At 41.3% G+C, this 22,563-nt stretch overlaps 1 protein-coding gene across 6 annotated transcripts in view; it reads right to left on the minus strand.

Annotated features, from left to right (window-relative positions):
- Positions 1 to 2,000: 2,000 nt before the first annotated feature.
- The window catches only part of SSBP2 (single stranded DNA binding protein 2), a 138,662-nt gene continuing 118,099 nt past the window's right edge, over positions 2,001 to 22,563 (minus strand). For 4 of the 6 annotated variants that reach the window (XM_054651899.2, XM_054651902.2, XM_054651901.2 and 1 more), the window contains 5 exons: positions 21,389 to 21,459; positions 20,576 to 20,654; positions 19,435 to 19,463; positions 16,599 to 16,697; positions 2,001 to 14,284 (listed from right to left, as the gene is read on the minus strand). In XM_054651899.2, the coding sequence (XP_054507874.1) occupies positions 14,255 to 14,284; positions 16,599 to 16,697; positions 19,435 to 19,463; positions 20,576 to 20,654; positions 21,389 to 21,459 (308 nt within the window). In that variant the 3' untranslated portion in view covers positions 2,001 to 14,254. The remainder of the gene's footprint in view (positions 14,285 to 16,598; positions 16,698 to 19,434; positions 19,464 to 20,575; positions 20,655 to 21,388; positions 21,460 to 22,563) is intronic. The other 2 variants (XM_054651903.2, XM_054651904.2) reach the window with 1 other exon arrangement.

Consider the following 22,563-nt stretch of genomic DNA (forward strand, 5'->3'; position numbering starts at 1 on the left):
CTGCAGTGTAGCAGAGGTATCAACTGTAAATGGTTTCCAGGAAAGAATGCAAGGCTTATATTTGACTATTGTGCTGTGTGGTTTCACTGCAGCACCAGGACTGTTTTCTGTAGCCCTTCCTTACAACCTTTCCTCCTGGAAGTTACTGCTCCGGAGAGGGCTTCCCATGTTTCTCAGAAACATACATGCATGAGTTTACATCGTGAACACTTGTTCATTTAAACATTGTTAAAGATCCAGCTTTAACCTATAACAGCCAGGAAAATTTGAATTTTAACTGAGTTTCTCAGTGCAGTAGGGGTTCTTTTCCCACACGGTCTGTTACTGTCACTGCACTGCTATGGCACTATCTCTGTTTCTATGCACATACTCTTTTTATCAAGCAACACCATGGCTGTATCATCTCACTTGTTACACTTCAGAAGATACTGGCTCTGAAACTCAGCATGTTGTGCTATTCCCTACATTTATTTTCATTCTGTTGCTTAAAAAAAAAATACTGGTCTCTCTCTCCTTCTCTGGCTTCTGTGAAAGGAAAAAACAGACTGTCATGGCAGTGAGACACCTTGGCCTTGCTATCTGAAGAGAGTATGTAAAAGGTTTGAACCCAATGTCCTCAACTGCTCAATCCAGATGACAAAACCTCAAATTATCAGTTTCTCACACTGTGGATCCTAAATGCTAGAAGAAAAGGTCTGTTAAGAGAACTCAACATTTTCCTATTAAAAAACCCCCATTACATTACATTTTGCCTGCCTAGGCCAGTAATTTGTAAATTTGTTTTCAGGTTTACCTTGCCACGCTCAGGCATTCTCTAAGATAATGCTGCTTGTTGTTCTGTTGAACACAGTCCCAGTGATCAGGTGCCTGGCCTGCTATAGATCTCTTGTTTGCTGTGAGATGAGGGAGCTACAAAGCTGCTGGAGTCACAGGGGGGCAAAGCAAAATCGAAATCTGCTCACGTGAACAACCTGCAGCATTGGGGTGAGGGGAAAGGGGAGCAGCTGGAGCAAGGGAAAGCTGCTGTTTCAGAATCACACCTCTGGTGTGCACAAAGCTCTTGGCCTTTGGGATTCATTCAGGGGGTGTCCTGTGGGGAGCAGGGATACAAATAAGCAGTGCCCGTGGCAGACACACCTGGGCAGTGCAGCCAGGGAACTCACACTCTAAAATGAGCTTTCTCAAATGATTCTCTGCTTTCACAAGCTGCATTTACTGTGCCCTCCAGCTACAGGAGATAGAAGCTAAAGGAGCGTAATGGACTGCAAAGGAACCACTGAAGCTGACTCCTGTAGTTCCTTACAGAGTCTCCATTGGACTAAAACAGTGTTTTACAGCTTTTGTTGCTCAGGTAATATCTGCCTAGTCTTACTGTTTGCCTCTCACTGCTGAAAAAGAGAAATTAAGCTGCTGGCACCAGTGTGGCAGTTTCATTTTGAAAGCAGGTAGAAGCATCAATTTCGTGTAGTGGTTTTGGTTTCTTAATTTGAGATTTTACTAATTTTGAGATTTCCTGGCTGAGGTACCAAAGAGTGTGGTGGGTTTGGTGTTGGTTAACTATGAGTGTAGTTCACTAATAATGGTTTCCCACCTTCTGTGGCACAGCTAGAGCAGCACCTGTGGCATCATCAAGGTACTGTACCTAAGGCACCTTTGTGGAAGCGCCTTTTGTGCATCTTTTCCAGGTAATAAATGACAAGCTCAGTCTTAGATGTGAACGTATGTGTGAAGTAAAGCCATTAGAGCTAGCAAGATGTGCTCCAAAATGCACAGTTTTGGGAACGTTTTAGATACAGATGTCAGCTACTGCAGTAAATCAGCTGCTGTACAGAGCTGTGCATTTCTGTAGACAGCATACTTCTACGTTCCAGAAAGAAATGTATTACTGCCTGAAGTTATAAATGTTTTTTGTATGCTTCTTTCATAACCCTAGTTATTTATGGAAAAAAGGTGTTTGGTTGCAGGGTTTTTTGGGACACAGCTTGTGAAAATACAACTACTTCTTGTAAAATGAAACTTTATTCTAAAATGTATCCAAAATTGCAAGACACAAGCACCATTAAACAGATAAATAGACATATATTTATATACAGAGAGCATCAAAACACAAAACAATTGTTAATATAATTCTTATACCATTTTAATGAGTATCCATCAATAAAACTTTACAATTTAAAGGAGACTTTTCAGTTGCAAAACAGTTGTAAAATCATATGTATAAATTATGTTTACTACAATTCCAATAACAGAGGCAAAGTAAAATACAAAAATAATAATCAATACTGCAAATTCAAATACAAACCCCAAAAGTAATGCTGCACAGGTACGTATGTACACTGGATGAATTCATGCAGCCAGGCAGTGCAACAAATTAACTGCTGAGTTTAACTTATCACAAAATGGAAACCACCATGTCGAAAAACAGAAGAAAATATACTTTTGTAATAAATCATAGTGCATTTTGAAGTTAGACTTTATAAAATGATTGTTGAGTGATATACTTCTAATATTCCCCATGTGATCTGAGATCCCCCCAACTCCTTTTTTCACAAAATAAAATACAAATGACAAAAGCTAAAAACCCCACTGTAGAACAGAGTCTGATGTACTGGTACCATCTTGAACGCATTTGTTTTAATTCTCGGTATCAGACTTGTTTGCAAGTGTCCATGTCCACAGGGACACGAGTTTTTCCTTGCTACCAGGAGTAAATCTTTCACGCTCCAATGCTATCTCCATAAACTGCATCTCACACGATGCTTAGACTGCACTGGTTTGAAGAGACACAGCTGAGCCTTGAAAAAAGAACCCTTAAATCCCTATGAAGCACAGAGAGAGTAAATGGAGGATAGAGAGACCTCATTATTCCTGAAGCTCCTATCCCTAATTGCTTTAATTACATAAACAGAGATTAACATAAGAGGCTTTTATGGCTTGGGTGAAATTTCTGCTAATTTGCTGGGCAAGTGCGAAGCCCGTGTCTCTCCACAGGGCTTTGCCTTTCACAGTGCAGAGGGCTACAGACTCTTTTGGTTGGTGAATGGAAGCCTCGGATTAACTATATAGAAAAATACCTCTGCAGTGAAAATGTGGTAAAGAAACAAAAACTCAAAACAGAACCTCTGGTAAACTGTGACTTCTTGTGTAACAAAAACATGGCTGTCACCTTTCAGGTCTGTGTTGGTTGGTATAGCATGAACACGTAGATAAAACTGGTTAAGTGTCAAAATTATATGAGATACAATTACACAGTCTGACACTTTTTTTCTTAAAATCTTAAGTGATAAGCACGCTCAGTGTTTTCACTAGGAAGTTACTGCTAAAATGCTACATTTCGTTGCTGAAAAGACATTTATAGCAGCCTGTAAACTACTGAAGAGTTGCTTCCTGCATCCTTCGTGCTTCCAAAACCCCCCTTTGAGCCATCACTAACTTCTGAGTTAATGGGAGTTTTGAGCAAAGAAGGGATGCGGAAAACCACCTGTATTGGGTAAATAATGTAGCAATTTACACAGCAGCTCTTCAGATCTTCCAACATGCAAGCACGTGTAGAGAGAAGCTAAGAGACAGCATGCACTGCAGTGTTATGTCATTGTGCTTATGTCTGCTGAGGGCACTATGGCATTTTCACTCAGAAAAACAGAAATGTTAGCCCCAGAAGACTAAAAGAGCCAATATTAATGAAGCCATCAGCTACCGATGCAGTAAAGAACACCCCAAAAGAGGGAGGAAGTTCATCTGCTCGTAGCGTATACATACTGAAGCTGAAGAGAATTACAAAGGCACAATACAAGCCTATATTTCTGGTAAATTATATATATTCATAAATTTCTGCTCATACCACCTCAAGATAGTGAATGGTACAATAATAACTGAAGGTACAAATGTTAATTGAAAGTGAAGCTCTACAAATAAAGGACTGTTGGAGAACATAGCTCATTACTTGCTACATTTCTACTCTTCCCAGGTGGTGAGCTCGTCCACCTTTCCTCCACTGGCTGACAACAACATGGTGACCCAGTGAGAAAACTGGAGCACCGTCAGATGACAGACAGAATGGCTTTGTGCATCTGAAAAGGTGTCAGTGAGTGGCTGCCACAACAATCTTCCCCACTGCTTTACCTTTGGCTCAGAATTCACAGAGAAACCAGGAACAGCAACTGGAATTTCATACCCATTTTCATGCAGAGCTGAGGCTGAGATAACCCATGAAAGTAGCGTTTTGGTTAACTTCAGCACTCAAAAATATTGAACAGCAGAGCGGGAATTGTACCAGCTCATCATAAGAAACAAATCTCAATTTTTCTACTTGCAGCTACACAAGACCTGTATAATTTCCAACAGCAAATGACTCACAACTCAGGAAATAAAGTGAATGGATCAATACTGCTCCTGTTAAACTCATAAAAAGTGACACCCACTTTTGTGTGATGAGATTACAGGGCAGCTGTGGAGGCGACTGCTGTCCCAGCTCAGCTCTGAGAACGTGGACACCCGGTGAAGGTGGAAGGTGCAGCTACAACATTTGAGTTTTAGCCTGGAGCTGTTTCTCAGCTCGCCACAACAACTGGCACAACTGCTGTCAGGATTTCGTACCGCAGGTAATGGGGAAGGGAGTGAGGGGAACGAGAGGAGGAACCTGCTGGAAGCAGGCTCTGCTAACCCACAGTAACGCTGCCTGCAGATCTGCTCTATCTGACACGGGGTATTCCCTCATCTCCAAAACAGCACACCAAATCCCAACACGTTTGTCGCACATTTCCCTCAAAAAAACTATCATAAACTGCCATTACTACATGTATTCTCAAAATCCTCAACCAGGACCACCTAGATTTATTCCTTAAAGCTCTCAGGAAAGGAATCTTTAGCCACACCTGGAAAGTATGAACATTAATACCTTAGTTACAAGGTCACAGCTGAATTTAAAAGCTGCATATGCTATTGCTGGTGTTGATTGATCTATGCAATAGTTTTACCCTGCATTGCTTCCAAAGAAAATCAGTGCAGGTAACAAGGAAGCCCACTCTGAGTAATAAAGGTGAGGTTTCCTAGGCAGGGGTAACAATTTGCAAGTTCAAGCTACAGCTGTTCATTAAAATTGAAGTAAAAATAAAGAAAATAGCACTACAGGGCAGAAATCTCATGCTTGAGATTGAATTCAGAAAGTCATCTGTAAGACACTCGGCTTCAGGTTCAAAGGAGCTGCATTATTCTTGCCCATTCCAAGCTCAAACAAATACAAGTTCGTGTAGAGGTGTGAGAAGCCAATTGTACACACTTGGATTCATCCCACCTAATTCCAGCCGTTCATCAGTGCTGAGGGCAAATGATGCCATAATGCAATCTTCCAGAGGCATCTCCACTCGTGTCCCTCCTCTGGCTTACACAGGAGACCCGGGCTGTAATTTTTAGCCAGCTGAAATTAGGGCAGGATGAATCAGGGCACAGCATGGAGCGGAAACAAGTCTGATGTGGTGGCACAGTATCACCATGACAATCCAGTCTGTCACAGGCCTGTCTGAGGCTCCCAGCCAGACACGCTTTGGGTCAGTGACCCACACCAGCCGTGCCTTTGCAGCTCACAGTCTGGCAGGGAGCTCATCACGCGCTCAACAGTGAGGCTTGAGTTCATGACGATCCCCCAAAGCAAGACCCGGAGCTGCCTGGGACTGCAGCCCTCCCAGGCAGCCAGGCTGCCCTGCAGAGTTACACACAAGGTCTGGAGGGGTTTGCAGCCAGAGTGGTTGCTCATCCTAACACAGCATGCACACATGCCCACGTATCCATGGTGCTGCGGGAGCTCTGCATCCCCACCCTTGGCTAGGGCATGGGCTGGCTCCTGGCAGGAGCTGTCGGTAATGAGGATGAAGCACACACTGAGGAGAAATACAGCGTTCTGAAACACACATTTGTGAGATCCCCAATAGTATCAATAGTAACGATTAAGGTCAGAGGCAGTATCAAGTTTTGCATGCACTTTCTACATTAGTATTTATATAGACAAGTTTCATTCTTGCTGGTTTGCAAAATTACTGAGGTTTCCTTTACTTCCAGAGACTGGAATATTGAACATTAGTTTCATTTATGATGTTGAAAGTCATTCTTTGTCTAAAATACACCTACAAATACTTGGGATTATGGGACAGGGATTGCCCTGTTGTTTCTCTGTAAAGGGCTGAAGTAACTGTAGAAATATTTTTTGATCTTAGAAATACAGGGAATTTATCTACAAATTGGACTGTAAGCATGAGGAACACTTACTGCAAATTCTCAAAGTCTTACATGAAAGGGTGAAGGTGCAAAGTCATTAAGACTGCCTTGATTCTAAAGATTAGCCTACTCATTTAATTCAACTATCAATAGAAACACAGAATTTAAAGTAATCCAAGTAAGAATCCCCTTCAACTTTCCAAGCTTCTTCGCTTTTCCCATCATTGCCTTTCAGACTAGACAGGACATGAAATTCTGATGTCAGAAACCAGCAAAGAACACACAGACATTTTCAGGTCTTTGTTGTATATCATAAAATACTGTAAAAAAAGAATGCAGAGTCCCAGAATTCAGGTTATTTTTCTCTCTCAGTAACCAGACAGAGAGTTCAAATCTCCTTGAAACACCACCTCAGGTAAAGCCTGCGGTGGGTGGGGATGAGGACACAATGCAGGGGCAGTGCTGTGCCTCTCATGTGCCCCTAGAGATGGGCTTCTGTCCTGGCACTGCTGCAGTTTGTGGGGAATAAAAAACACACCAGCTCTCACATCTCTGTAAGGCAGCAGCCTGCCCAGGTGCTGTGCCTGGGGCACCCCTTTGCCAGGGGACACTGCACAGCTGTGGCACCTCTCAGGTGTGCAGGCACAGGCACCTGGGATGCTCCAAAACCTGCAGCTGCCTGCTCCAATCCAACCCCAAGCTCTCAGGAAAGGATATGAACTGGGTTGAATTCTCTTACATTACATTTAATATTTCTGTAAATGGCTTATAGATCTGCTGTTTGAAATAAATTCTGAAACCACTAAGCGTGCTTAACAGAGCTTCAACTCTATGTGGACTGAGTTCAGAGGACAGAACAAGGACTTTTGCAGTATATAATACACATGGCTGTACAGTCAAAGGCCACCTCTTGCTTCAAAACAAGAATTTACAGTAGCAAGCAGTGGTGGCAAGATTTCTTACACAAAACCTACAGGAATTTACAGGATATGCATGGACCACCGAGGTTATAACACCAGCAATAGACAACACAGAGTATCTTGTGCAATGTGAACAAAGTTGACAGTAGTTTACCAATGCTGTAAGTAATTCACATAAATATGCTAACCCACCAGCTAACAAAACTTCCTCCTCTTTCCACCAGAACCAGATGCGTGTACAGCAATCCATAAAAACAAAAGTGGTTTGGTTTTGTGGTTTTAGCCAAACATGCACAAAGCAGATGCACTCCAAGGGGATACTTGCAAAAAAAAAACAAAAAACCCCCCTCAAAACTGGTGTCCAAGCACACACACAGCAATTGGATTCACGCTTCTCAAACAGCCATGACAGAGCCAAAGTTCACTATATGGATGCTTTTTGTCCTGGAAAAATAGTAATATAAAAATTCACTTGATTTATAACTGACAGAAAACTCCAGCTTTACTCACACCACTCTTCCATGTGTCTAATTCTAGCCCTAATTCATTCCAGCCCTACTTTGGGAACTTGTGTTCTCTTTCTTATCCATTAATGTAAATGCAAATCAAATCAAAACTACAACATAATCAGAAAAAATAAAAAAGACTAGAAAAATGAAATTGAAAATAGCTTATACCTGCTTTTGGATGTTATGTTTATTGACAACAATTTAATAACACCACTTTGCTTTCCAACTAAACCACTGGATGTGCTCTGTGTCTCTGTTACAGAGAACTTTAGTAAATTTCTACCTCAATTAAATATATCCTGTATTTGGGATTTTATTTTCATCCACTCTGCAAGACAAAAACGAGTTTTTCTTTGAAGCTGTTTTCTATCATTGTTAGGAACCATCTTGTCTGATTTGTGAGTATGTGGGATGCTAACTGTCCTCATCTCGAGCAGTGAGAGCTCTCAGGATGCTGCACTGCCACTCCTTATCTGGTGTTATACTCAATATTCCTTTCTATTAATGAAATGAAGTCCCGACAGCAGGGCTCTAGTTACAGGTATGAACAACCTCCTGCATGCTTGTTGGGCAAAATGTTCTTATTTTTGTGCAAAGACCTGGCACAGTACATTTATAGGGGAAGCCCAAGTGAGAGAGAGTAAGACATGAAGATTAAAACCACACAAGTGAAGCCTAAAATATCCAGTTCATCCAGTTGACAATTTGACTCCTCAGGGGTCAGAGCAGTTGTTCCACAACAATACTTTTTCCCATCAAAAGCAATTACTGATGATTTCAGTATCTCTGCAATAGCCCAAACCCCTAGACTGTACAGTCTGTTCCCTAGGCTATTGAGAACACATCACCTTTCAAAATCCCCATGTTTCATGCTGTTTCCCTATGAAAACCGATGCTAAAACTGCCGGAATTTTCCCTTAGCAAAATCCAGCCTCTTGTCTCAGCATTGCAAAATCGTGAAGGGATCCCCAGAACCTAACGGCAAGAAGAGTTGTGCAAGTTCTCAAGAGAACAGCGAGGTAGCGAACGAACACCTTGTTTCTGGTGGAAAACTGCCCACTGCTGAGCCACCTGACCCTGGGAACAAGCCTGCTCGACCACTCGGCCGCTCCTCTGAGACCACAGAACCCTGAATCACCCGCGGGACACACTGCGAACACTGACCGGGAAAATTAAACCACTCTTGGTGAATGAGGCTTTGTACAAGGTCACACAGTTCGGATGTCAAGCTGTACACTTTTGGGGATGTGGAAGGAGCTTTCAGCATGAAGTCCAGCTGTATTATTTAGAGCAACTAGGCAGCAAATCCCTTTTTTTATCTGATTTCCCCAAAACCATGTCTTTCAGCAAATATTTACAATGCTGAAGTGAAATAAAGAAAAAGAAGGTGATTTTCTTTTTGTCTATCCATTTCTTTTGCGCACAAAACTGAAATAGTGGCTAGAAAGTGACCATTTGAAATTATAACCGAAAACTGCATTTATTAAATTTGAAAACATGTACCCAAGAAAACCTTTATACATTTTTATGGCAAGTTTTCCTATTACATGAGAGGCTTTCTTACACATTTTAAGCTTAAATGAAGAACAGCAACCAAACAGAAGTTTGGACTAAAACTGCGAAGCCGTTGGCTGTGTGGAGGGAAACTATGGCTGCACAACTGAAAACAAGATGAAAGAACAAATTCACAGAAATATTTCATGTAATAGTGAACAAAGCTCTAATAAATTAAGAAACAGAAGAAAGCCAAATCTGCTCTGCATGTCAGTACTACAGATACATAAACATGCTCCTGCACTGCTAAGATCTGTGAAATAATGGCTGCTTAGGAAAGACTTAATTTGAGCTCTAGACTGTCCATGTTCAAGCATGGGTTTAGATTACTACAGTCCTACTTTTTTAATTTCCTGAAGGATACTACCTGTTCTTAGATCTGTTTAAAATTAACTATGTGCAGGCTCAATTTGAGATCAAGGTGAAGCTGTTGGCAGGATCAGAATTTTCATGTGCTGAGTAGATTATATATTTCCTTTTTCTAGATTTGGTACTGTAATTTGTTTCCAATATGTAGACACTATACAGGAGTGCACTCAAAGCAGTATTTTAAACTCTCTTTTCTCATTTTTCAGATTGAAACATCATTTTGGTAATTTCAACAGACCCTCTGTATTTTTCTCTATGTACTCAGTTTTTACATCTGCCAAAAAATGTTACACCACAGGTAAGTTATATATTTGACCCAGACTAGGGTGAAATCCTACCCAAACAATGACCTTATGTGAATAGTTTCATCAAAGTTTCAGCAGAACTGGCACAAGCAGCAGTTTACAGAACTGTGCCAATATGTGAAAAGTAGAAAGAGCTGCATACAAAAAAATTTAAACCTAACTAAATTATTTCTGAATTTCTAGAGTTATTTTGAATCACTAAATCATGAACTGGATCCTCACTGTGAGATAACAGTGTTGAAGTAGTTTATAGGGGTTTATTTGAAAGATGTGCTTTGTCAGGATTCCCATCCTTAAGGCCTGAGCAAACCCAAGTGTGTCTGACAGCACCCACAGCTCTATCACCACTTATGGTGAATTAAAGAAAAATAAATTTACCTGTACGTTTTACATCATTAAGGTATATTTTACATTCTTGAAAGGCAAATGGGTAGGGTGAAATACTGAATAAACCAGTCCATACTTAGCCATGGCAACAACAGTGGATCAGAGCTGACTAGAAACAGGGGAAAACAATAAATAACTGATTCAGAAATAGGACCCTGTGTAATATGTATCAGCTGAAAAGTCATTTTTGAATGAAGTGATCAACACTAAATATTGTAACAGCTGGTCCCTCATTAAATCTAATTCCAAATCATTTGCACATGCAGTATTGCCACAGAACACAGGAAAATTCGATTGGTTTTAGGCAGTTCAAGAAGCTATCCTTTGATGCATCCGTAAAGAAGCAAGCTTCTATTCACCTCTCCCCAAGTGGTTTTAAAATAAATGAGTAGCCTCCACATTTCTCATTGGGTATTCCTGTTGGAAGGGGAAGGAACAGGGGGATGTCCTGGGACGTGGAACATTTAATCCTACACTATGGGGAACAGGCTGAAAGCAAAAGCCTGAAAGTTGTTACTGTCTCTGAATATCTGACATGTTGGGTGGCAAGGGCTCTGCAACCAGAGGGCCTCCAAATAAAAAATGGAATCTCTGGGGGTTGGAAGCGCAAGTTCCAAACTGCAGTTTTTCCTGATTCTCAGGTAGTTAAGAAAATAATGTAATCCCTACATGCAAATATCCAGGTATTTTGTTAATGCACACCAGGCCACATGCTTTACCTGTGATTGAGACAGGGAAACTTCTTCCTTGCCTCAATGCCTGCTCTTAGACATGGCAATAAAATCTGGGTGACGTGGACATCTGCATCTGAGCACTGCTTTCCATAGGTTTGAGCAGCAGGTAAGACCCTGGTTTCACTGTGAAGTTCACAGGTGAATCCAGTTTCAGCTGTTTTCTACCAAGCTGGAATATCTGCAAGAGTTCTCACAGCATAACAGATCCCTTACTCTCCATTTCTGCTACTCTAGGATTTAATCACTTCTGTTTTTAAGAAGGCTTACTTCAACTTTGCCTGAAATACCCACTTACAGAATCACCTCCTATTTACTTCTATGCTAAAGAGCAAGATCTGTCTAAAAACCCAGTGTGAGAAGATCTACCCTGCAGCACTTAAAATAAAATTCCTACCAGAGCTGGACAAGTTCTGACATTATCAACAGTGCTGTTGCATAAGGACAGAACCAAACAGCAGTTACATTGCTCCTGGTATCTGGAGCATAAAAAATGGAAGTAGGAGAAAAAACTGAGTGTTTCTTCCCATATTGATACTCCAGATACCATGAAAATCCTACAAGGATTTGTAAGCAAAGGAAAGAGAAATGAACAAGCAAAAAGCCCTGTGCTTATTAAGAAAGAAATAATCCAAAGGTATAATTTAGGATTTGAGTAATTAGCACACAGGATTGTTTTCTATTGGTTCAGCTGCAGAACCTGGCCTCTGGAGGAGCCTGTAAGGCCTCAGACAAAGCATTAGTGGCACCAGCTGCTGCCTGTGGGGCTGTGCGGGTGTGAGAAATGCAGGACACAGTGAACCCATCATGTGCTGAGAGGACATTGTGCTCCCGTATCAAAGTGAGGATAACGTGTTTAATATTGATATCCAATCTGTGTCAGCAGTTCCATGCACAGGTTTAAAGGTCAGATTTCCACCCTTCCAAGGTGCCCAACAGCTCACTGACCTGGGAATGGCCTTTGGCACTCGATGCACTGTTCCCATCTGCCTTAGTCCAGCAGCAGTGACACCATCTGCCTGAAACTGGGCCAGAAGGAGTCCCTGGCTCCCTGGAAGACAACCACAGATAATACAGGTGGCCAAGCCAGGCTGCAAGGACACCTGGACTCTGGGTGTAATGGGGACACATCAGTGGTGTTAGTGACAACAGCAAAGGGTCTGAAGAAATTACACCTGATTTTGTGTTTGTGACTTGAGCCAATAGCAGGGTCTTCCAGCATCTTTGGAGAACAGCAACAAAGTGTTTTCCAAAGAGATGCAAATGAATGTGACCTTCATAATCAATAAGAATACAGCCTACAAAACCATATAATGACTATCTAGGTCATGTTTACATCTAATCAAGGAGTTCTTACTAAAAAGTAATGCTAACAAAATCTTTGATACTTCAATGTCATTTTGATCCTCTGAGACTTTCATCTTTGAGTAACCCTAACAGGAGAGTAACATGTTAAATCTTTTTATTTCCATATATCATACATGTGTAATATATGGAAATAAAAATGGGTTAGGAGATTGTAGAATTCCTTACACATCCAGCTACCATCACAAGCCCATCAGATATGGGTGATATTCCTTTACCCCAAGTTCATGAAAGAGAATCCCCTTGCACATGGATACACCACATCCCAGAACTGCTCCTGCTCTCCAAGTGGCTCCTCTGGATTAAAGTCCAAGGAGAGGAATTTGCTGTTTGTCTGTGGCACGAATTTCTGCTGAGCCACTTTGTGCCTGCATTGCTGCTCATCAGCCTTTGTGTCACTACAAACTGGAAACCTTTCTTTTCCTGGGGGAGCTGAAAATCATCAGGAACTAAGTAAAAGTACCATAATGTCGGTTTCAGAGCTCTGCCTGAAGAGAAATGGGAATGCTTCCAGAAGCGTTTCCTTTAGGCCTTTTTCTGCATTCTGGCCCCAGCTTTCATGTCTAACTGTATGTCCTCCTAAAAGGGCCCAGACCTTTATTCCTTTCTGTTCATGGCAAAAGGTAACACCCTCACAACAAGGCTAGTAGTAGTCATAAAAAGTTTACTGTGGCATTTTGGCTCAAAGAAAAAAAAAATTAAAAAAAGGCTGCTGACTGGAAAGTTTTGTGGGAATTAATTCTGGCAGATATGGCAGAAAACACACACCCAAGCAGGGTGACCTGATTTTCTAAACGGGCTTGGGAAATACTGTTTATAATTAGGAAGACAGATTGCTCATATATGTTTGAGAATCACTGAAAATGGGAAACATAATTGTAGGTTGTTGGAAAATGTTTTGGTGATAAGGACTCTACTGTATTTCCACTAACTACCACCCCTACAGAAGACCATGCTAAACAGAAAACTCAGTTCCAAGGGCAGGAAAAGCCCTGACACTTTATTGCTAGATTCTATAGCAATTGGAGCTCACTTACAGTAACCTTATAGTACTCTATATAAACTGAGAAGCTTGTATCAAATTCAGGCTTCCATTTAAAATAGATATTGCAGATATTAGGCTTCAATTAAAGAAGAAAAATAACCTTCAGTGCTTTTTTTTCTCTTAAAGGCAAAGTATCAAAAAAAATCCCCAAACCAGGTGGAAGTTATTAAATTTCTCCAAAAAGTTAAGATGAGCTTTCTTCTATTTCTTGAGACAGTACAATTTGTGATTCACAGGGTAGCTGGTATCAAACACAAGGTAATGAAAGCTCGTATAAGCAATTTTATTCCTATCCATAATGGCAGACACTAACAAAATCAAAAGAATTTATCCTTTGAGTTCAACTTAAAAAATAACTTATAAAGCAGTGATATATGCAACATAAAACAGTTCAGGATGGGACAGGGAAAGCAAATTTTAATAATTAAAATGTAAACGTGAAAAAAAAAAAAAAAAGAAATGGAATAAAAGTCCCTACTTCTGATTTCTACGTAAGATGTGATGTGATCCTATTTGACAGTGTCCTGGGGTCTGTGTGTGTGTGTGTGTTTGGGTGTCACACACACACACCCCACGCTGACCCACACATGTACACACACAGACAGGCGCTGGCAGCTCCACCTCGGGCACTTCTCTCATGCCACTCCTTACAGTTGTCTCAAGCATGTTTGGGACCCACTTTTCTTGACAAAACAGGGGAGATGGTAGGAGAAAAAAAAAAAAAAACAAAACAGGTGGGTCTGATTGTGTCTGAGATCCTTTAGTTAAACTGTACACTGGGACGAATAATTTTCTTCTGCAGTAGCTCTCTGGAGAGGGCCAACTCACTGTGGTCTTCATGGCGACACTTGTGAACGGGTCACACGCTCATTGTCATGCTAGGGGAGTACTGGAAAAGAGGAATCCACAATTTAACAAACATTCTTCCCCCCACTCACAGGTATCCATAGGTAGCAATGGGTTCAGAGCTCCTTGAGCTCCCTCCTGAATCTGCTGCAGCCTCTCTTGGGGCTGCAGTTCAGTTTGTGTCCCAGAACTTCTGCTGTGCTTCTGTCATGCCAGAATACAGCCACTGCTGACAAAGGCAATGCCCCTGAGGGCTGTTCTGGTGTTACCCGGGTGCTGTGATGAACTAATACCTCACTGAGGCTTTCTATTCCCCTCCCTGCCCACTGCTGGCTACTGGGGAATTTTCCTGGGCAGATGCCTAGTCTGAAATAGACTGGCTGCATTCGTGGCTAGCTGAACCACACAAGATTTTGGGGAGTTTTTGATTACTTTAGGGGAAGAAAGGAACAAACATGTGTATGACTGTGATTCAGTAGGGTTTTGGTCTGTATTATTTTGTGTTAGCAATTTTAGGGGGCGGGCTGAATCACCAGTGGTCATTTTCCTTGATGTGAACCAAAAATCCAATTGCCACATCACACGATTGTAGTGACACAAACTGAACTGCAGCCTTCACCCAAGCTACAGCTACCCTCAGGTTAGCAGTGCTTCATTAAAGTAATCAATGGGACACCACAGTGCCTAGAAGAAATGCACATCCATACACCTAATTTGCTTTTAAATTGAAAACTGTGGACTGCAAAACCAGCTAATTTGGTCTAACATCCTCTAAGTAGAGGAAAATGTTAAAATGCAAGAAGATTAGCAGTTTGAAAATTGACGGAAGGAAAAGGAAAGATAAATTTGCCTGTGCAAAACCACATGTGCCCTTCATATCCTGCCAAGTCTTCAGTTACAAGCTGGCCATTTCCAAGTGTCCAAGCACATAGAAAGAGTATTTTAGATGGGTCTTCCCTACCATGTAAATTACAGAGGTCTGACTACCAGCTCTGAGGCTTAAAGCAAAGCACCTGCTCAAGGAATCTCCTGTATCTGAGCCAAAGTATCTGTGCAATCATTTTGGGAAAGGAATCAAAACATGGTCTCAAGTTGTTTAGGACTTTCAACTTGCTAAGCCCTGCATTGCTACTTACCCCTAACCAAAATTCCTGGTGAACTGAACAGCAAATCTCCCTGAGAAAGGACTCTGTGGTAACACCTATTCTGAGCAGCCAAGCAGCAAAACATGGATCAGAAAGCAAAGCAGGCCCCAGGACGAGAGAGGAACCCATGTTAGAGAGCCTGCAGTGCCTGGGAGCAGACAGGGCCGCCCCTGGCATGTGGCACTCCTGCCTTGTGGGCACACATCTCAACAAAACCGTGAGAGATCAGAGTCCCTGGCTCTTGCAGGCAGCACAAAAGCACCCAGAACCCAGGGAGTGTCTGAGAGCAGTGATTTTCTCCAGAGTAGCACTGATGTCCTCCTGTTCCCACGGCCCTGTTTCAGTGACCCTGGCTGCTCTCAGCACACAGAGCATGCCAGACTGGGAGCCAAGGGCTGCCAGGAGCAGGGACCACGTTTCATGGAGCCTCTGTGCTTTCTGCCATTCTGGCAGATATTAAACACTGCTCTTCTTAGGTTGTGTATGACAGTTTTCTTCAACACTCCACACAACCTGAATGTGTGCCCACCAACAGCTAACTGGCAGAAACTCTTCCTTTTCACTAGCTGAAAAAGAAAACCTCCCAAAACCCCTCAAAATCAGATTCCCAGGAAATTTTCCACGGAACTCAACTATGCTGAGATCTAACAGAAGCTGTTTACTGAGCAGCAGGTCACCACTGGCACAGCTAATGAGGTTACACTCCTATTTAGGGACCTAGAGGTGGATTTACAAACCCAGCTTCAGGCACATGAGTACGACAATACCACAGTCTTGCTCTGTAAAATGTTTACACCACATTTTGCTGCTTTGAGCATTCCATATATTAAAAAAACCCATAATTTTCCCCAGAATGAACACTAGTGGAACCTCTGCCTTTTATGGGTGTAACAGCACACTGCAACATGGAATCTATTGGAGCTTTCATCACATACTTCAGTGTAAACCCTGCTTTTTCACTGACCTCGTGGCCCAAAGAGTTTCTGCAGTGAATCTATGCCTCCCACCTATTCCAGTTTCAGCTCTCTTTTGCACAGCATTTTTTATTCAAATCAATGCTGTACTTTCAGAAACTATTAAAATACATGCAAGACACACAGTGCTGCACTACAAGCACACTACAAAACTTGTAAAAGTTTCTTTTTCTAAACAAAAGGCCACAGATACATGTTCACCTTTGCAATCCAACAAGCCAGGTAATGGAATACTTACACTCTCGCTCTGAAAAGGGTTTAGGAAGTTTCCACCCATCTCACTGTCATCCCTGGGAGTGCCAGGCTGGTTGCTCATGCTCATATTACTGGGAGAGTTCTGTTAGAAAAGATTACAAAATACAGATTCAGTGCTGCTTCAGGTTCATTTCCAGCCTCACCAGGTGAGCCCAGGGCATGCTCCACACAGAACTTGGTGCACTCAGGTGCACTGAAGCCTCTCAAGGATGAGAAATCAGCCCCAGCAGGGTTCTGCATGATTCAGTCACTAATTTTAGTCTGTTAAGTAATGTTCTCTTCCCTGAAGCAAGGATTATTTACCTGTGCCTCATTTTCAGGCTATAACCAGCATCTGCTCCTGCTGAAGTCAAGAAGAGCTGTAAAAGGCTGCAGCAGGGATATAAGGAAGTTCTGTCACCACATTAAATCATGTGGTTGAATGCAGCCATGTCTGTGAGCCCTGACATGTGTGAGTTATGGGTATGTACTTCAAGACAGACAAAAGATGTACTTAAAGGCAGGATGGATCAGGTCTGCACAGACCTTTGCAGACTGAGGGCTGCTCATCATGGTCACAATTCACTGAAATAGTAACAATCTAAAGCCTTGCAAAAATTAATTGTTACTCTTTTCCTTACAGAAGTGCACAGAGACCTCTGCAACTTCAGAAGCAGAATGGGTGAAACAAGGTTAATTGCCACAGAAATGATTGTGCATCAACAGCTCACAGGTGGTTATTGTACACACTGCCATCAGTCAGGTGCTCTTACAAAGCTGCTCTGCACCCTGCCACGCCTGGATCATGGGCAATCCTCTTTCCATCACTGCTACATCTCCTACTCAGAAGACTCATGATGGAAAAAGAGTAGTCAGGGAAAAGGAGCAGTGAAACCAGGGACCTCATAATGAAATCCTTACATCTATCACAGTCCTTTCCTTGGCTTTTTTTTTTTTTTTGTAATTCAGAAAAATGGAATGCAATATAAATATAAATACCAAACCAATTAGATACATGACCTACAAGCAGAAATTTTTCAACAGCATCTGAAATGCACCTCAGAGAGCTGGGTCACAAGCCCTGCCTTAGCCCTTCTGCTTTCTTCAGTCTAATTCACTACTTCCACAACGGTGATCCTCAGACCCCTGGACAACACGTCCCTCAAAGACAGCTGAAGGCTAACGAGGGTGTTGCCATCAGTAACAATAACAACATTGACACCAATTGACACCAGTTGATCAAGTCTGCTCTCCGGTGGAGCCAGCACACCAGGGACCCACAGCTCGGAGAAGGCTGCACCCACTGCCTTGGCTCTGCACTGCTGCTGTGCCCTGAGCAGCACCAGCCCAGAGCCTGAGTTACACAGGAGGGCAGGCTGCACAATCACAGCACTGGCCTCGACATCCAACAATGCACAGACCCTGCCACAGTTATTTTATATGATGCTCCTGCACTTTTGCTTCCTCCTGGGGGATTTCCCCCTATTTCACGTTGCTCTGTGTAGAACTAAGCTTTGGCATTCTGCCACTGCTGCAGCACTCCAGCCCCAAAGGGCCAAATTCCTGAAAAAAATCCCATTTTAGTGCTTTTGTGGCCACTTGGGGTCCAGCACTATAGCTCCAACTGGGATTTTCCAAAGCAAGGGTGCCCCTGGTGCCTGCACAAATTCCATGGGCATTGCAATAAATGCAGGTTGGTAATTTTTATTTAACATGCATAATTTCAGTTCATTTACTGCCCTTGTCTGAGCTTACTTCATAAAAAAACTTTCTGTTCTGCCATTCAGCTAATTTAGTTAAAATCTTCTCTAGAAAGCTATGCATTCTGTGACCTGTACTGATTCTGCCAGGACTGGATCCATTTTCTATGGAAAGCTGTTTTACAGGCAAAATTAACAGCATCTTTCTTTTACTTATTTAAAAACCACATAGATCAACAGTTATTGCTGTGAGTTATTCATGCAGGCTAACATATTATGAGACTTTTAGGTAAATTGTTTAGGATGCAACTTTTCAGAGCTGCTGATACCTGTACCAGCACATACTGACCAGCTAAAAGTGGAATACAGGCTTTAAAAGTTATCCCATTGAAATGGAAATGTTTTGGATTTTTTCCCTTTAAAAAATGCTGCAGTTTGCAGTAAGATAGTGAAGAAAAACCACAGACTTTGATGAAAATGTGCTGTATGCTGTTTATCTCACAGGAGGGTTTTATTGAATCCCTCACTGCACAGCCCAGCACAACGCAGCTGAGGCAATGTTGTCTTTCCCATCCATCACTTTACATCATGAAGAGTCTGAAAATGTTATAAAATGTAAAAACACAGGGTCCTCTTTATTTATACCCCTTTACCAATACTACATCAGCTCATTAATTCCTAAGTTAATGGTGATCACATCCATAGAAGTTTTATTTTTACAGAAGCAACATATTCAAGTATTATTTTTGTAGATGCAAAATCCCTGCAGATTAAACTCACATCCTTCTCCAGCTATTTAATGATTGTGGCATCAAAACAGTGCTTCTTATTTGGAAATTTATCCTGAGGATTAAGATATTAACATTACCTTAGAGAGGTGACAAACCCAATCCTGCAACACCCTAAGGAGATTGGCCCAAATTTACCTTTGACTAGAACTGATTATTAGAACTGGTTTCATTTATTTTAAGAGCACCAAAGACTACAACATGATCAGTCAGATTATGAACTGGAGGTAATTATATATAATATAGATATGATATAATAAATGTGTATACAAAAAGATTCATAACGGAGACAAAGGAAATGAGTTTAGAGTGAAACACTCTAAAAATTCCAGATATTCAATTAGATACTCACTTTGGAAATACTGTCCATGTCTCCTGAGCCTGAAATTAAAACAGACAATTGCTCAGTTAATTTTGAGCTGAAGCTAATCCAATAATTTTTTTTTCATCGAAAATGCATAGTGCAACATCAACATTTTAAAAAATAACCAACTTATTAAAGTTTACATTTGGTACAGAATAATCCTCTCAACCAGTCTGAGGCTCCATCAACAGTTGCTGCACTACATGCACTGAGTATCCCCTAAAGAAAACAGATCATCCTGATGAGCAGAGAAAGGAAACCAAATAAAATTAAATATAGTGAATGCAAGACGATTGAAAACTGAGGGCTTTTTTCACATGCTGTAGCCCTCACCTCAAGTAAAGCAGAGAATAAGGGAAATGCAATTTTAGGATGGATGAATGAAGAAAAGGGGTTTTTCAGCAGCAAAAGATATGTATTTTCAGGGAAGACAAATTCTGGAAGAGTACTGAGTACAAAACTAGAAGAGATCACAGCAAAACCATCAGAAATGGAGCTGTGGGAGAAGACTGACACAGCTCCATCCTACAGCCAGGCAAACTAGGGCTGAGAAGGAACAGGATTTCTCTCTCCAAAAACTCCAGATGCATAGATGTTATCAGGAGTTATTTTGTCATGGCCCAAAAGGATAAACTATGTGCTAGGTACATGTAAAATCCTCCCATAACTTGCAATTGAATTTTTCGTTTTAGCTGAGAAGAAATTCTCAGCCTGCAGAAAGGAACAGAAAAAGGTGTGGCTGCCTCTCACACAGTTTTTCATTGCCTTGAATGCAATGAGCATCATTCGTAGTTAAACTAACCACCCATTTTAGGATTGTAATGGGTAAAGAAAGGCTGCAAAAGTTTCCCTATATAAAGTAATCCAAAATGTCAGGGTCGTGTTTCCTAAAACAAAAAAAGTTATTCTCTTTAGGAGATAGAGGCCTATGCTGAAATGTTATTTTTCACAAGTCTGCTCACTGAGCTTCAATGTCTTCTTTTTTCATTGCCACAGCCTCTTCAAATCATTCCCTTCATCTCACTGATGTACACAGAATTTTTTCCATACATTTTAAGAAAGAACTCCAGGAATTGTTCCCAGGGAACATCAGGGGCACTGGGAATTCAGCATTTGCTGTTCCTGTTACCTAATGATCCGTTCATATGGTGCGAGTCCATTCCACCCAGTCCGCTCATGGGTCCATCTGAGCCTGGCCCCAGTGGAAACTACAAAAGGAGCAGCCATTACAAACTCAACAATTATTTATCACACAGCCTAATAAAGAGAAAACATTGCTCAGGAGAAGGAGGAAAAAAAATAAGGACAAATCCTCAGCCCTGAATGAGAAGAGACTCTCAAGTCCCATTCAGACCTTCATGAGAAGGTGTCTTGTGAAGACTGGAAACCAGCATTTTTGGGGTCAATTTCATGATTTTTGGAGACTGTCATCTCTGTAGGCTAGAATCCAACAGAGTAATAATTTATTATTTACTTCAGTTTTGGTTTTGTATGGCTTTTCAGACTGCTGCTGGCAACTCAGCCCCATCCCCACTGGAGTTATAGGGAACTTTTATAACTCCCTAAAATCCATCAGTGATTAATTAACAGCTTTCAAACCCCACCAGACCTATCCTAAGTTGTAAAAGCTCCTTATCACCTTCACAACTTGAGCAGCTTCTATCCAATTACATAATTAACCTTAAATTTAGCTCTTCACACATTTAAAAGATACTACCATTATAGCCAAACAATCTGCAATTTACTGCATAATGACTTAGCATATCTACATATATTTACTTTTAAGTTCTACTGGCAGGTTTTTTTTCCCAGAGGCCCATAACTGAAGAGCCACCCATAAAAAAGGAAAGCTTAGCAATAATGATAGCTGCTGGAAACATAGTGTTTGGATAAACAAAAGGCTGTGCTACTCAAAGAAAGATGTAAGAAAATTCATATTTACATTAGGTCTGTTGGGCCCAGGTGGCACAGCATTCATTAAAGTGTACATGTTGTCTCCAGAGTTGGTTGAATCTGTAATAAGAGATTATTTTAAGTGCTAAAATACACTTTTCAATAAAATTACTCACCTCATACATTTCCTGTCATTTTGTTCATATTATTACTGTGCCTCAATGCTATACACAGTGGCAATATAATGGCAGATTTTATTCTCTTTCTATCCACTGCTGCCACACAACAGGGCTATGAAAAGAAATAATTGCCATGGTCCCCAAGTGACTACTTCTGGGCTCTAGCTTTATGCATGACTGTTAAAAGGTTTATAAATCACCACAACTTTGTAACTATTAAATTCCTAAAATCCTGTTTCCTGGAGTTCTAAATTTCTTCACTCATCTTCAACATTATTCAAAGAACGGGAGTTTGTTTCTTATCAGTACTTCCTGCAATTTGTTTTCCATCTATAATAAATGATAAAAAGCTTCTCCTTACACAGAGCGAGAGTTACAGTTTTTTACTCTCATTCCTGTCAAGGCCATATGAATTTGAATATGTCCAAGTCTTCAGTGGAACACTGTGCAAAGATCCTTCCCTCCTGAGGGAGGCTGTAGCTGATCTATCTTCATGGCACAGCCTGGTGCAATGCTTGCAGGAAAAACCCAAACTGACAAAAAACTGAAAGGAGAACGACCTGACAAAAGTCCATATACATCCCTAAGGGGACAGTGTGATTTAAAAAAAATATTGGCAACTCTGGAAAATCAGTATCTGCACAGAGAATAAGAAGAGCTCAGCACTCTGCACCCAGACCCTCCAGAAGCCCATTCCACACCCAATGATATTCTATGTACAACAGGAAGACAAATCAAGGATTTTGTCTACTAATCAATATTTCCAAGATGATTTTCTAAGCATTATTCCAAGCTAATAATTCCATTATATAGAGAGCACTACACATCACTAGAACATTCAAAGATGCTGTCTGAGGAAAAGGGGAAACAGAAAGGTTTTTAGCCTGAAGTGAAATCAGCCTATTAAGTTATTTTTAATATCCAGTGAGGCAGGCAAAGAGTTCTTTGTCCACCAGAATCTTGTGCAACACACATCCCTGGCTGTCCCCAGGTTCTGGGAAAAAGCCTGTCTGCTGTCCTGGCTCATGCCAGAACACACAGGGAT

The sequence above is a fragment of the Agelaius phoeniceus genome, chromosome Z, assembly GCF_051311805.1.
Source record: "Agelaius phoeniceus isolate bAgePho1 chromosome Z, bAgePho1.hap1, whole genome shotgun sequence".
Classification (NCBI taxonomy): domain Eukaryota; kingdom Metazoa; phylum Chordata; class Aves; order Passeriformes; family Icteridae; genus Agelaius; species Agelaius phoeniceus.